General features: G+C 47.2%; 1 protein-coding gene across 1 annotated transcript; it reads right to left on the bottom strand.

Moving 5' to 3' along the window:
• Positions 1-5,388: 5,388 nt before the first annotated feature.
• LOC139677347 (fap1 adhesin-like) lies at positions 5,389-13,274 on the bottom strand. The gene is made up of 2 exons (XM_071567220.1): positions 13,234-13,274; positions 5,389-6,442 (listed from the first exon to the last, which is right to left on the bottom strand). The coding sequence occupies exons 1-2, from the start codon at positions 13,272-13,274 to the stop codon at positions 5,389-5,391; spliced, it is 1,095 nt and encodes a 364-aa protein (XP_071423321.1).
• Positions 13,275-14,326: the final 1,052 nt, after the last annotated feature.

Raw genomic sequence — 14,326 nt, 5'->3', positions numbered from 1 at the left:
GGATGCAGGAAAAAACTATAAAAGGGCATTAAATGTACAAATATTCCCCTATATCTGATAAAGGGATAGGCAAGGCAAGCAGCAGGGAGAGGGGAATGCAGGAATTTTGTTGCTGTCCTGTAACTGCTTCAAAGTGACCCCCCCAAACTGCCTTGAGTAGTTTGCTGCCAACTTCTTTCACCTACTTGGGAAAAATGGGGCTTGGGGAGAAATGGTTTGGCAGAAATGATTCCAGATTGGAGAGGATGGGCTGGCTTTTGTATTCCCTGGGAGAATCCAAAGGGCTTGGGAATCAGGTGACAAGCCATGTGGCTCTCTGAGGTTGTGCTGAAATTAAAGAGGAAAAATCAAACTGGCTTTGTCATAAACCAGGACTCTGGAGCCTTCCCCAGACAGGCCCCTGACAGCAATCAATAACTGGAAAAATGAAGCCAATTGTTGGCAGCAGGATTTAATATCCCTTTGATGTGGTACTTGGCTTTATTTCTGTGCCTGGCTGTCATCTGCTGGGACGAGATCTGGGAGGAGCGAAACAAAATCCAATTTTTGCTGGGCTTCCAATATGAGCAAGTTTGTTTTGTGACTTGAGGTGAGATTGTGCACTCCACAGAGTAACTGCTCAGTCCTCTGTTTGTCCCCCATCCCCAAACCCTTGAATTCCTCTCACAGCTTAATCATAGCTCTGCTTTGACCTGGAAAACAAGATGTGTCTAACGGATTTTTCAGGATTAACTTTTCCAAGGTGCATTATTTAACTCATTACTCCAGTGCTCAGCTGAACTGTCAGATTTGCTCTTTGTTGTGACACTTGGAATAATCTCCAATTAGACACAACAGACTCTGCTGGGAAAGCAGACAGAAAACAGGTAGTGCCCAGTGCTGAAGCTTAAATGGGCACACTGAGCCAAACATACACCCAGGGGTGCCCTGCCAGTCTGAGGGGCAGTGCCCAGAGTTCTGCTGCTCCCACAAAAACAGCTGCCCCCTCTGGAATGGCCACAGTGATTCCCTTGGCTCAGGGAGACGCTGGCACTGCCACTGCTGGGTGGGCACCAGTGGCACAGGAGCATCTGTGGGCTCAGGGCACGCCAAGAAGGGAGGCTCACAAAGGGTGCTGGGGGGTATCCTGGTGCACAGGGGCTCCCCAGGGTGCTGGGGGTGCAGGGAGGGAGCTGCAGCTCCTGGAGCTGGGCATGGATGGGACAATCCCCAGACTCTGCTGGAACCTTCAGGTGACCAGTTAAGTCTGTTTGTTCTGAGACTGTCAGAACTTCATAACACAGAGGGGTTTGGGCTGTAATTTCAGCCCTCACATCAAATGTCACTGTAGGAATAAGTGACAGATCCCTTCCATGGGCACTGGGCAGTGCCAGCCACCCTCCCACACAGCCCTGCAGCACCCTGAGGGCTCTGCCCATGGCCCAAGGCAGCAAACACTGCGGCAACCTCTGCTACTGCAAGTGCAAGACTTATCCCTCTGACTCGCTTTAAACTCGAGTTTAAACACTTTAAGCCAAGTAGGATTTCCCAGTCTCACAGAACTGCTGCTGCTGCAGGCACTGATATTAATCAATGCCACTGGTCCTAATCAGTGTGGCAACAGCTTCATCTGGAATTCAGAGAGGTGAGGAGCAGATGTTTTCATGTTTTGTTTACAAACTCCCCTTTCTTCCCCTCAGGAAAATGTGTGTTTAGTAAATACCTCTGATGACATGAGCAGGTTTTATTGTTCCACTTAAATGAATGTCACCGACTTAATTAGTTACACATTTCCCGAGCAGGAAATGGGAAGCCATTCGAGCTACTGCATTAAACCCCCCTCAGCTGCTGCTTCTTTGCAGATGATTTCAGTTTGCTCCATCTGCCTTTCCCTGGGAGTGGGTTCAGCAGAGAAGCTCCAGGGATGGGCTCACAGAGATGTTTGCAGGTCCTGCTGTCCTGCCCTGTGTGCCCACCCCTGCAGCAGGAGCCCTGTGCCCTTCCCATGCTCAGCCCTCCCTTCCAACCAGGGCATGGCCCTTTGGCCAGCTGGGATCAGTTGTCCTGGATGTGCCTCTTCCCTGCTCCTGGTGCCCCTCCCCAGCTCCTCATGCCCTCTCCCAGCTCCTGGTGCCCTTTCCCAGCTCCTGGTGCCCTTTCCCAGCTTCTCACACCCTCTCCCAGCTCCTCACTCCCATTCCCAGCTCCTCACTCCCATTCCCAGCTCCTCACGCCCTCTCCCAGCTCCTCGTGCCCCCTTCCCAGCTCCTCGTGCCCCTTTCCCAGCTCCTCGTGCCCCTTTCCAGCTCCTCGTGCCCCCTTCCCAGCTCCTCGTGCCCCCTTCCCAGCTCCTCATGCCCCTTCCCCTCTCCTCATGACCCTTCTCAGCTCTTGGTGCTCCCTCCCAGCTTCTCATGCCCACTCCCAGCTCCTTGAGCCCATTCCCAGCTCCTCATGCTCCTTCCAGCTTCTCCTGCCCCCTCCCAGGTCCTTGTGTCCATTCCCAGCTCCTTTTGCCCATTCCCAGCTCCTCCTGCCCATTCCCAGCTCCTCACTAGTGGGGTGGGTGAGGAGCAGGAACCAAAACATCTCAGAACTATCAGCAGTTTGTGGCACAATTCCAGAACACAGCCCCAAACTGGAACCTGTGAGGAAAATTCCTGCTGTCCCAGACCAGAGCAGCCCACCTGAACTCCCTGGCTCACCCTGATCCTTCTCCAGAAGCAAAACCATTCCTCTTTCCAAACCCTCCATCCTCTGTGTCCTTCCAGCCCTCTGGTGTCACCTGCAGCTCAGCAGGTCCCATCCAGCCCTTCACTCCACACTTTGTGTCCAGCACAAGGAGAAGCAAAGCCACAGAAAGAGCTGGAGAGGATGAGCAGATGGGGAGGGGGGTCAGTTTGCTGCAGTTCCTACCAATATGCTCAGAGATAACGAGCATGATGTCCTGCCCATCTCACTTCAGTGCCGTGGTGAAATAAGCTGAGCCATTTAATTAATGAATATGCTTAAAACAAGGAATAGAGGGATAAAAATCACTGAGAGCTGCAGTGATTCTGACAGATGCTGCAAGTAAGGTCCTGTAATTCCTCAGGGAAAGATTGTAAGGAACTGATTGTAATGCAGTGATTCCACAAACAGGCTCAAGAGTTGGACTTGAGGATCTCGGAGGTCTTTTCCAACCCAATGATTCTGTGATTCTTTTGGGGGACTCTTTTTCCTCAATCCTTCACTAAGACTTCATTCAGGGACTTCTGAGACCTCTCAGCAAAAGCTGGGAAGTGTTTTTTTATAACAGCATATAAAAATGAGGCAAGAATAATCACTGGAGTTTGGATTAGTGAGCTGAGACAGGATCTTGGTCCTTGAGCTCCTGGTTGTTGAACACATGAAAGACCCATCCAGACAGACACCCCCAGGGGTGGTGGGTCTGGAGCACCTTCCTGGTGTCACAGACTGACAAAGGACCAGGGCCAAGGGCTTGTGGTCCTTCTGGTCCAAGGTGATCACTGAAATTCTTCAGCTCTGCCCCTGCAGCCTGAGAACAGCACACCTGGAGACCCCAACTCCTCCTCAAAACAGTTATCTGTGATTTATGTCACCTCTGGCTTTTAATCCTCTTCATAAATCAAACCACAGAGTTTTCTGGTTTTTTTCAGAGGGCCCCAGGTAGTCACACAAAGTTCAGGATGAACTCTTGGACTCCCTAACCCTGCTCTGAGAGTCTCACTTGAAGCTCAAAGCTGTGCAAGTATAAACTGCACATTTCTGCAGTGGAAGCCTCGAAGCTCAAGAGTTGCTTGAGAAATTTGCCATTTGAGGATGAATGCAGAGAAAAGTGCTCGTTTTGAGTGAGGTCTGATTTGTTTGGAAATTAAATCTCTTTGCAGTTTGCCAGTTATGGGTAAACCTCCTGTAACCCCACATGGCATTATCATTTCTATTTGGGAAGGTGGTGAAAGCTGAAAACTTCCATTTCCTAATTTCAGAAACTTGTTTTCTTTCTGATTTGATAACACCCTCTCTTTTCTTATGCTTCATTTCTCCCATTTCCAGTTACGACTGACTCTCCCATTACTTCAGGACTATCAAATCCTGCCAAAAGATGAATTGCACACAAATAGATGTTTGCTGCTTTGCTAGTGCTGCTCAGCAGTAACAATCCAAAAGGCATCCAAAAGGCTCTAAAAGCCACTCAGAAAGAGAGAGAACATTCACTTAATTTATTTTAGTGATGCTGTTAGTGTCATCCTCAAATGTCACCCAGCATTTTCTCTTCTCTTAAAGGCAATTGAGGATCTGACTGCAATTCTGTTTGCCATTTTGCCACAACTGTTGGTTTAGCTTGAAAGGATGAGTGTTTTTATTGTGCAGAAAATGTCACAACAGAAACAGAACCCGAAGATCCTCCAGTTCTGGAAACACAGCCCTGCAAACTGGAACTGACCTGGGATTCAGATCCATACTGGAGTCAGACTGGCAGCCACCTTTGCTGAGACACTTAAGAGTGTTTTTTGCAGCTGAAAGGCAAAGGGCTGTTTTATTTTTATTTTTAATCACATAACGTTTAACCTGCTATTGATGCATGGCCATTTCTACCACTGAACATCCAGCTGAGAGCAGAAGGCACTACAAGGACTTCAGGAGACCTGTGAACATCAGCTGGATATCTGAATTTCTCCCAGAAACCCAGATGGCCTCTCCTGTTCTAAAAGAAACATCTCTCCATATTTCAAAGGAAACCTGGAGCATCAGCATTAACACAATATCATTAAAAACTACTTTAGGATGAATTTCCACAAGAGCCATTGCCCTTCCCCACAAACAACCACCCCACAGGAGAAATAAAAGGACTGTTCTGCTGACCAGGCAGCTGAGTGTGTCCAATTTCATCACATCAAGCAGTCTTTCTTCAGGGGTATAAAGTCAGCACAGATGAAAAGGAATTATTGAACAGGCTTGTAATTAGCCAAAGGTTAAGGGCACACACATCCCTTCAAATGATGATGGAAACACACAGTTTTATTTAAAACATGCTCAGAAAAAACCTCATGATGTACATTAAACACAGGAACAGCACTCCAGAAAGAGGTTGGGGGAAAATAAAATGTTTGCCAAGTCTCAGAGGAACCTGCTGGTGGGAGATGTCTCACCTGCTGTGCCACCAAGGAAAGACCCTCCTGAGCAGTTTAAGGGAGAGAGAATTAAAAAGAAGTGAAAACCAGGTTGTTGGAGGAGCTGAGCATTTAGAGAACTTCTGTTGGAGGCAGTGTGGAAATAAACAAATTCTTGTCGACACTGCCCTCGTGCTGCCTTTTAATTGAACTACATAGATCAAGCAGTGCCACAGGGAGGAGGAAAACAAAGCCGGGAGGAATTGCAGGGAGTTCCAGGAAGGAATTAGGGAAGTCACGATGGAGCCAGGACACAGATGTAAATATCGTTGGGCTGGGCACAAGGATGGGATGGATTTCCACAGCAGCTCCTCCAGATGCCTTCACAGATCATTCCCCTCATCAGCCCCCACCTGCTTTTCTCTGTGTCCTGTGTGTCCTGGGTGACGTCCTGGGTGATGTTCTGGGTGACGTCCTGGGTGACGTCCTGGGTGACGTCCTGGGTGACGTCCTGGGTGACGTCCTGGGTGATGTTCTGGGTGATGTTCTCAGTGATGTCCTGGGTGATGTTCTGGGTGATGTCCTGGGTGACGTCCTGGGTGACGTCCTGGGTGACATCCTGGGTGATGTTCTGGGTGATGTTCTGGGTGATGTCCTGGGTAACGTCCTGGGTGACGTCCTGGGTGATGTCCTGGGTGATGTTCTGGGTGATGTTCTGGGTGATGTCCTGGGTGACGTTCTGGGTGATGTCCTGGATGACGTTCTGGGTGATGTCCTGGGTGATGTTCTGGGTGATGTCCTGGGTGATGTTCTGGGTGATGTTCTGGGTGATGTCCTGGGTGATGTTCTGGGTGATGTTCTCAGTGATGTCCTGAGTGATGTTCTGGGAGGCATTCTGGGTGATGTTCTGGGTGATGTTCTGGGTGATGTCCTGGGTGACGTCCTGGGTGACGTTCTGGGTGATGTCCTGGGTGATGTCCTGGGTGACGTTCTGGGTGACGTTCTCAGTGATGTCCTGGGAGATGTTCTGGGTGACGTCCTGGGTGATGTTCTGGGTGATGTTCTGGGTGATGTCCTGGGTGATGTCCTGGGTGACGTTCTGGGTGATGTTCTGAGTGATGTTCTGGGTGACATTCTGGGTGATGTCCTGGGTGATGTCCTGGGTGATGTTCTGGGAGACATTCTGGGTGATGTTCTGGGTGATGTTCTGAGTGATGTTCTGGGTGATGTTCTGAGTGATGTTCTCAGTGATGTCCTGGGTGATGTCCTGGGTGACGTCCTGGGTGATGTCCTGGGTGATGTTCTGGGTGATGTACTGGGTGATGTACTGTGTGATGTTCTGGCCCCTCCTGCACGAGCCCCACGTCTGTACGTGTGGACAACAGGACAACACCTCCACATGGAGCTCCAGCCAGGGCTGTGCAGGGTGTGTGGCTCTCACACAAACCCCTGAGTCCCTCTTGTTGGGGCCTGATAATTCTCCCAGACCCAAACACAAACTCAGACTCTGCCTATGGGACCCCAGAGAAAAACCATTTGGTTACAGGCAGCATTTTACCCACAGTGAATAAAACCCAAATAACCTCATTCCTTGCCCAGAGCTCTAACTGGAGATCCCAGATGCTACCAGATGATAAACAATTATAATCATCATCTTCTGAACAGACCAAAACCCAAAAAGCAACACTTGAGTGCCACTGAAGTCAATGGGAGCTTTGCCAGAGCCTTCAAGCTGGCAGGATTTCACCCAACGTTTCTTTCACATTAGATTTAATTAGTGGTCAGTAATGAGGCACTCTGAAAATTCTCCACATCTGGGGAAAGAGAAACATGATTAGATTAGAGTGTGCAGTTATAATTCACAAATAGGATTGTTAGAACTCATTTTCCTCTGCTTTTTTCTCCTTCTTTGCCAGGAATAACACAATTAAAGCCAGCGACTCCACACAGAACTGAGCTGGGAGAAGGTGGTGGGGAAGGAACCTGCACAGGCTCCTGATTTGGGGCCTGATTTAGGGCTCTCATGGCAGACTGGAGGGAAAGCTGATTAATTCATATCTGGGGCTGCACAGAAGATCCCAAATGAACCACAAGCCACCCAAGAAAGCGCCCTCAGATGGCAAATAAATCAAGAGGAAATTAGTCAAAAATAAACCACCCCTTCCATCAGGTTAATGAACAGAGCCCATTCTTCTTGCCAGGAGTGTCCTCAGCTGAATCAAATGAGGTTGTGCTCAGAAAACCCCAGGTGTGAGGGCACCACAGGGACATGGGTGGGTGACCCACAGAAAGCACCACGGGGGTGACACACACTCTGCAGTGCCATCCATGTCCCACCACTGCCTGCCCAGGGCAAGTCATGGGCTGCCTGAACCCTCTCAGGAAGGTTCTTTAAGCTTTATATTAATTCATCACAACTCTGAGTTCCCACCTGACTCACTGGATCGGCCAGAGCTCTCCTGTGAGAACCTCCAGGGACTGGAGACTGGAGGGAGGACAACACCCAACTCACCTTCTGACCCTGAGCTGCAGGGAAAATATCCAAACACTCCCCCAGAAGGAGCTGGGGGAGCAGTGGCTGCTCCAGAAAAGGGATTCTGGTGAAAATTCACTTTGTGGTCCAAGGATTGGGGGAGGAATAAACACCAGCAGAGTGGGCGGGCCTGGCTGGCCTAAAGATGGTCAAGGGACAAGCTTGACAAGAAAGTTCCACACATTCAAAGAGGGTGATGAAGAGAAGAAGCTCAGAAATCTGGTGCATAATCTTCATATTCCTTGGAAAAAAAAAACCTAAACAAACCAAGTTTTTATTTGAGAATTCAATAGGAAGCTGTTCCTTTGATTGCCTAAGGAAAAATTCTCTTGGTCTTATCAAGCTCCTCTAATATTCCAGAGGGTCAGAAAAGAACTAAGACTACAAACTGAGCTCAACATAATGCTGTGACATAAACCCAGAGTCAGACACGAGCTGCAATAATGGCTGGAAATATGGATTTTGGTTCCATTTGCCTCCCTGGGTAAGTGCTCCCTGGTTTTCATTAGCATTTGGAAGAAATCCTGCTGACTCCAGAGCGATTAGGAGGGGAAGGCAGGAAATGTAGCCTGGATTATGGGATCACTGTCTGGATTAAGCTGCCCAGAGCATGGCTACAACCTTCACTTTCCCAAACACTCTCCACTTGTGAATGCAAAGGGCTGGACACCAGAGTTACAATTATATTATTCTGTCCAGCACTTTATTTTCCCTTTCCTTTCCCACAGGATTACTCCCTTTTCTCAGAATAATAAGCAATAAAAACGAGCAGGCTGTAAAACCCAGTGATGTGGGTGGATTTCCCTCCAACCTGCTTGGATCAGCCAATGATCCAGGTCACAGCTGTGACAGACAGACAGGCTGCAGTCCCACAAGGGCAGGCACAGACTGCCACACTCACAGGAAGGATGACTCTAGAGGTAGTTTTCTTTAGCCAAAATTGACATTTTCAGATTTTTCCTGCCCTTCAAACACCCTTTGTATACCTGGGGGGTGTGAAAATGTGGTATTTGTTTCACCTTCAAACACCCTTTGTATACCTGGGGGGTGTGAAAATGTGGTATTTGTTTCACCTTCAAACACCCTTTGTATACCTGGGGGGTGTGAAAATGTGGTATTTGTTTCACCTTCAAACACCCTTTGTATACCTGGGGGTGTGGAAATGTGGTATTTGTTTCACCTTCAAACACCTTTGTATACCTGGGGGTGTGAAAATGTGGTATTTGTTTCACCTTCAAACACCCTTTGTATACCTGGGGGGTGTGGAAATGTGGTATTTGTTTCACCACAGAGCCCAGAAGTGTTGAGTTTCTAACCTGCACCAAAATGAGCAATTACATCCAGCACCACTGGCAGATCAAATGTCATAAATAGCCTGCCCTGGAGAGATCACATTTCATCCTCATCAAGGGATAATTGTGAATATCCACCAATGTCACATCCACAGGGAGAAAGGCAACTTTGCATTTCACACACAATCCCAGGTGCTGATGAAAACTGCAGTCCCTGTTGGCTGTTTGACACAACTGGGCTTAGGGTGACACTTCAGGCTCCAAAAGTGATGAGCAAATGTCATTCCAATATTTCATATTGTTTCTGGAAAGAGGCACTCTGGTACACAGAATTCCTGCAATGGGGACTTGATCCTTAGAGACACCACAAATCACCTCACATCCTTCAGGACAAACAGAGAGAGACTTCTGAGACAGTCCCTCCAGGTATAAATAAAAGTTTCTTCCTGTACAAACCCAATACATATTCATAAACCTCAATGCATTCCTTGGGAAAACGTGGAATTTATCACCTGAATGTGTCACAGCCTTTCCCTTTCCCAGAACCTGCTGCACCCCGAGGAGCTGTACACTTAATTTTGCTGGTTGGACAATATTATCTCCCAGAATTGTGCTCTGTCAGTGCCTGGCCAGGCTGTGCCACCCCGGGAGTGAATCTCTGCAGAGCCCAGTCCTCTGCCCAGCAGGAGCAGAGCTGGGCAGGATTAAGTGCTGCAGCCTTTTCTCAGCCTCCAGGTCTGAGCACAAAGATGTTTCCCTCCAGCAGCAGGGCAGGGAGTCTGAAACTTGAACAATTGCATCTTTTTCCCTCCAGACTTTTTCACTCCAGTGTCAGAGCTTGCCTGTCCTCCCAATTATTTTAACTCCTGGGAGAGCAATCACCCCTCCTGATGGAAGTGATGCCAAAACTCCTGGAAGCACCAGCATGGCCCAAAAGAATATAAACCCTTCTCCCACTTTCTCTTCTTAATCCCCACTAAATCCCCTTACATTATGCTGAATTAGATAACAGGGAGGGCATTAATATTTCCCCAGATAAGAAATAAGCTGCCCTCAGTTAAACAACCCCTCTTATTTATGGCCCTGTGAGTGACAACCATGATTTAGGAGATGCTGCATTCCCTGCCTGGTTTGCTTTGGGTTTTTTTTTTCCTTTTAAAATATGACTGCATATTTCAACCAAACTTGTGAAGCTGGGGCCAGAAGTTATTAAATGGGAAAAGCCTGCTGGAACAAAGCTGATCCAGAGCATGGATTGAGGAATATTATGTAACTCTAAAATGTTTCCCCAAAGCAAGTGAGTGGTGCCCTGAATCTGTGCAGATGACATCACCGCCTCCTAAGAACTTAATTCCCACAGATCCATTGTATCTTATTATTATTTACAGGGAGAGCACTGGGTGGGATTGTCTCCAAACACAGGCTGTGGGCAGCCATTCAGCTTAGCAAGTGCTGCTGCCTCTCAGGGCTTCAAGAAGTGGCTTTATGGGCTTCTCTCTTCTTGTCTCTGCTGCCAAGAGGTGAATGGATCCCCTTTGGATTCACCAGTTGACCCTTGGAGATGGGTTGGCTTTTCTGAGCAACACTCACCTCTCAGGAGAGTTTTTGAACCAAGGTGAAAAAGGATCTTTTTTGTCCAAAGCAACAGATGGAAACATTAAACCCCTAATTAGAAAAGTACTTTTGTTTGAGCTGATGGGTTAATCAGAACTGTAACTATGGATAGCACAGCCCCAGGCAAAAAGAAATTCATGTGGCAATTCAGCAGGAGCTGCTGATGGAAGAATTGCCAAATAAACCCCTAAATCTGCTGTTCTGAGGGGCAGCTCTGATGGCCCAGCAGGTAAATTAATGGCCAGCTGAAGGTTCAGTGCTCCAAAGGTTCAACAGAATATTCATTTTCCATCAGTAACCACATAAAGGAGGAGTTATGAGGAATCCTTTGTACCTGTTGGAATTAGCAGGATCTGGGATAACTGCCTGTAATCATTTCTTTGATGAATGAACTTTCTCCCCTTGGCAGAGAGCACATGTTGTACTTTTTCTGAACATGCTTATTCCTTTAAATTGTTTGCTCTATCATTGTCTCAGCAAATGGATTGCCAGGAAATAAATACTTATGGTTATTGAATCCGCATATTTAGTCACAAAAGGGCACAATTTTTTGCTCCTGAATAGAAATTTCTTCTTCCCCTGCAATATTTGCTGGGTGTTTTCTTGCAGAACTGAACTCTCCTGCAAATAAGGATGGAGGAGAGACAGCAACAGGCAAAACCAGAGTTTCCCAGACACTGAACTCTCCTGCAAATAAGTGTGGAGAAGAGACAGCAAAACCAGAGTTTCCCAGTCAGACACTGAACTCTTCTGCAAATAGGGATGGAGAAGAGACAACATCAAGCAAATCAGTGTCCCAGTCAGACACTGAACTCCTGCAAATAATTGTGGAGAAGAGACAGCAAAACCAGAGTTTCCCAGTCAGACACTGAACTCTTCTGCAAATAGGGATGGAGGAGAGACAGCAACAGGCAAAACCAGAGTTTCCCAGACACTGAACTCCTGCAAATAAGGATGGAGAAGAGACAGCAAAACCAGTGTCCCAGTCAGACACTGAACTCTCTTGCAAATAAATGTGGAGAAGAGACAGCATCAAGCAAATCAGTGTCCCAGTCAGACACTGAACCTTCCTGCAAATAATTGTGGAGAAGAGACAGCAAAACCAGAGTTTCCCAGTCAGCCCATTGCACACTTTTATTTCTGCTCAGTCACCCACTGCACTGTGTCCTGCTGACACCTTTCACTTCAAATTGCACCCACTGCTCTCAGTCCACCCCAGGTCTCCAGGCTGGTTCTTGCCAAAGGAACGAACCTTCAAGCTCCCTGTTCCCCCCTGCAATTCCAGCAGCCTCGCTGGAAGTGCAGCTGCAAAGGTCTCACAGCCCCATCAGGGAGATGCCGTTCATCATTTCCATCCGCAGCGTTTCAGCCTGGCCAAGGTGCGATGCAGACACGGGGTCTGTGTGTCTGTCCGTGCGTCTGTCCGTCCCTCCCAGCGCTGCCCTGTGCCCTGCCCGGCCCCGGGCGAGGTTTGCCAGCCTGGCCAGGCTGCTCCCCGTGTCTAATCCTGCGAATCAGCGCCGCTAATCCCCTTAACGCGCCGCACATCTATTTTTAATGAGTGCCACCCCCTCGGGGACTTTGGGCTCCCCGTTCCAGATGTGCAGCCTCTGGCTAAGGCTTGACTTTCACTGGGGGCTCTGTAATCCCTCGGGATTATTCACTGAGATTCCCTCTTCTTTTTACATAACCAAAGGGACCTTTCTTATTTATCATCAGGAGCGAGTGGTTTCTAAATTCAGGCCAGAAAAGCTGTTCTGATATTTATCCATTTATAAATACAATATCCTGAACTCAGATAACTGGGCTCCTAATTTTCAGCTTTACAGAAATTGTCACAATTAAATCTCAAATAATAAGATATTTTTTCAACAGATTTTTTGGGGGAAAAAAACCCCAGATTTTACTCCCAGCCCAACCCTTATATAACTCTTCAGGATATGATTCATACTACAATTCATGGGATGACAACTGCATTTTGAAAGACACACACACAGAGACATTGATGTTGTCTGTCAGCATCTCAATTTTCTGGGAAACATCAACTCTCCCTGCCTTCCTCTGACTGAAGGGAGAAATCTGTCAATGTTTTTAAAGTCCAATATGAAATACCTCCCTTGCCACAAGAACTGAGTGGGAAGGGTTTTTTTTTTTCCTGTTCCCTGAAGAACTGTAAGATTTTTGGAAATGTTTCACGTTGTGCATCAGGACAATCCGTCAACACTTTCAAAATTCTCCAGGGAGAGAAATTCAGATTTCTCGTTGTTGGTTCCATGAAGCTGAAAAGTTTCATTCCTGTAATTTGGTAACATTTTGTTCCCATTTGGAGCTTTGCATTTTTGAGATGGTGGTATCTAAAATATTGAAATGAAAAATCATTGCCTTCCAAAATAAGCAGTGATTTTCTTATTTTGACAATGATTTTTAAAATCATTAAAATATAAGAAATTCCTTTAAAAATTTGTCATTCACCAAAGGCAAAGTCGGATTAATCTCAGGTAAGGGATTCTCAGGGTGGGTGTTTCTTTAGGAATCAGTAGGTCTGTGGACTCAGTTTCCTGTGTTAGAATGTCTAAATTAAAATGGTCCACTTGAACAGGAGCCAGAGAGAGCTCCTACACCTTGGCATTGTGTTCCCAGGGCAGTGCCCAGGGGAGGGAGGGCAGCTGGCTCTGCTCTCTGGTTACTGAAGCACTCGTACCTTTCTACCCAGCAATCCTCCAAATAGTAAATGTTCCTCATGGTTTCATTCAGGAAAATGCTGCTACATGATTTTATTTTATGGAAGTTGGAAGTTTACGGGGATAAAAGTTGTATTAATTTTGACTGACTCACTAAAGTGAGGAATAGCCACAAACATCTGCTCCATCACCATCCAGTTTGGCTTTGCTAAACTCCTGTGTGTGTTGCAGTGAAGAACCACCATCTGTTGCTGAGGACTTGCCCTTTCCATCTTCTGTGCCTCTGCTAACAAGGTCTAAAAAGCAGGAAAATCCAGAGAATGACTTGGAGGAGGAGCAGGACCAGCCAGAGCTCAGTGGAAGGTGTCACATTGTGGGTCAGAACATGCAGGAGTCACTCCCAGCCACCCCCAGAACTCAATGAGTGTTCTTGGAGAAGCTCTGGCTGGGGAGCCACCCCACAAACATCTGTGATATTTGCCACATTCCTCCTCAAAGGGCCACGAGGACATGGGGCGTGTTTGGAGGAAGGGAATTGGCTCATCTGAGCAAACAGGGGGGTGAGACCCAAATGAATCCAAACCATGAAACAGGAAGAAAACCAACCTCAGTTCTGCATCTCTCGGTATGTTTGTGTCATCTGGCTTATATTTCTACTGTGAAAGGTAAACTGTAAGATCCACCAGCAGCTTTTTCTGGCTGCTTCCAGCTCTGTTGGTATAATTATAATGGATTTGGAGAATGCACAGTATCTCCCAACCTTCCCAGTCAGGCTCCAACCCAGCACAGCTCATGGGTGAGAACAACATTTACCAACACAGGCCAATTTTGGGGGTTATGGAAGGCCCTTTGTCTTGACCAGCCAAAGATTTCCCCCTGTGTTTTAGTTCAGCCTCAAACATTCACTGTGGATCCTGCTATTTTCATTTTCCATCAATTTTGGTCAATAATGGACCTCAAAAATTAAAAAAAAAAAAAAGAAAGAAAAATAACCCAGACAAAATCCTTGGCAAATTGTCTCCATAAAAACACCCTGTTGCCCAGACACTGAATTAAAAATAAACCACATGCAAGATAGAAATAAAGGAACAATCTCTTGCCTTCACTGTTTGT

Source organism: Pithys albifrons, chromosome 12, assembly GCF_047495875.1.
Source record: "Pithys albifrons albifrons isolate INPA30051 chromosome 12, PitAlb_v1, whole genome shotgun sequence".
NCBI classification, from domain to species: domain Eukaryota; kingdom Metazoa; phylum Chordata; class Aves; order Passeriformes; family Thamnophilidae; genus Pithys; species Pithys albifrons.
Note: the sequence above shows the minus strand (reverse complement) of the source record. Positions and strands in the feature narration are given on the sequence as shown.

Excerpts from the sequence above, each read along its gene's own strand:
- LOC139677347 (XM_071567220.1), bottom strand. The coding sequence starts at position 13,274 with ATGAGGAACATTTACTATTTGGAGGATTGCTGGGTAGAAAG. Across the intron at positions 6,443-13,233 it reads GAGGATTGCTGGGTAGAAAG|GAGGGGCCAGAACATCACAC; the intron begins GTACGAGTGCTT and ends GGGCTCGTGCAG.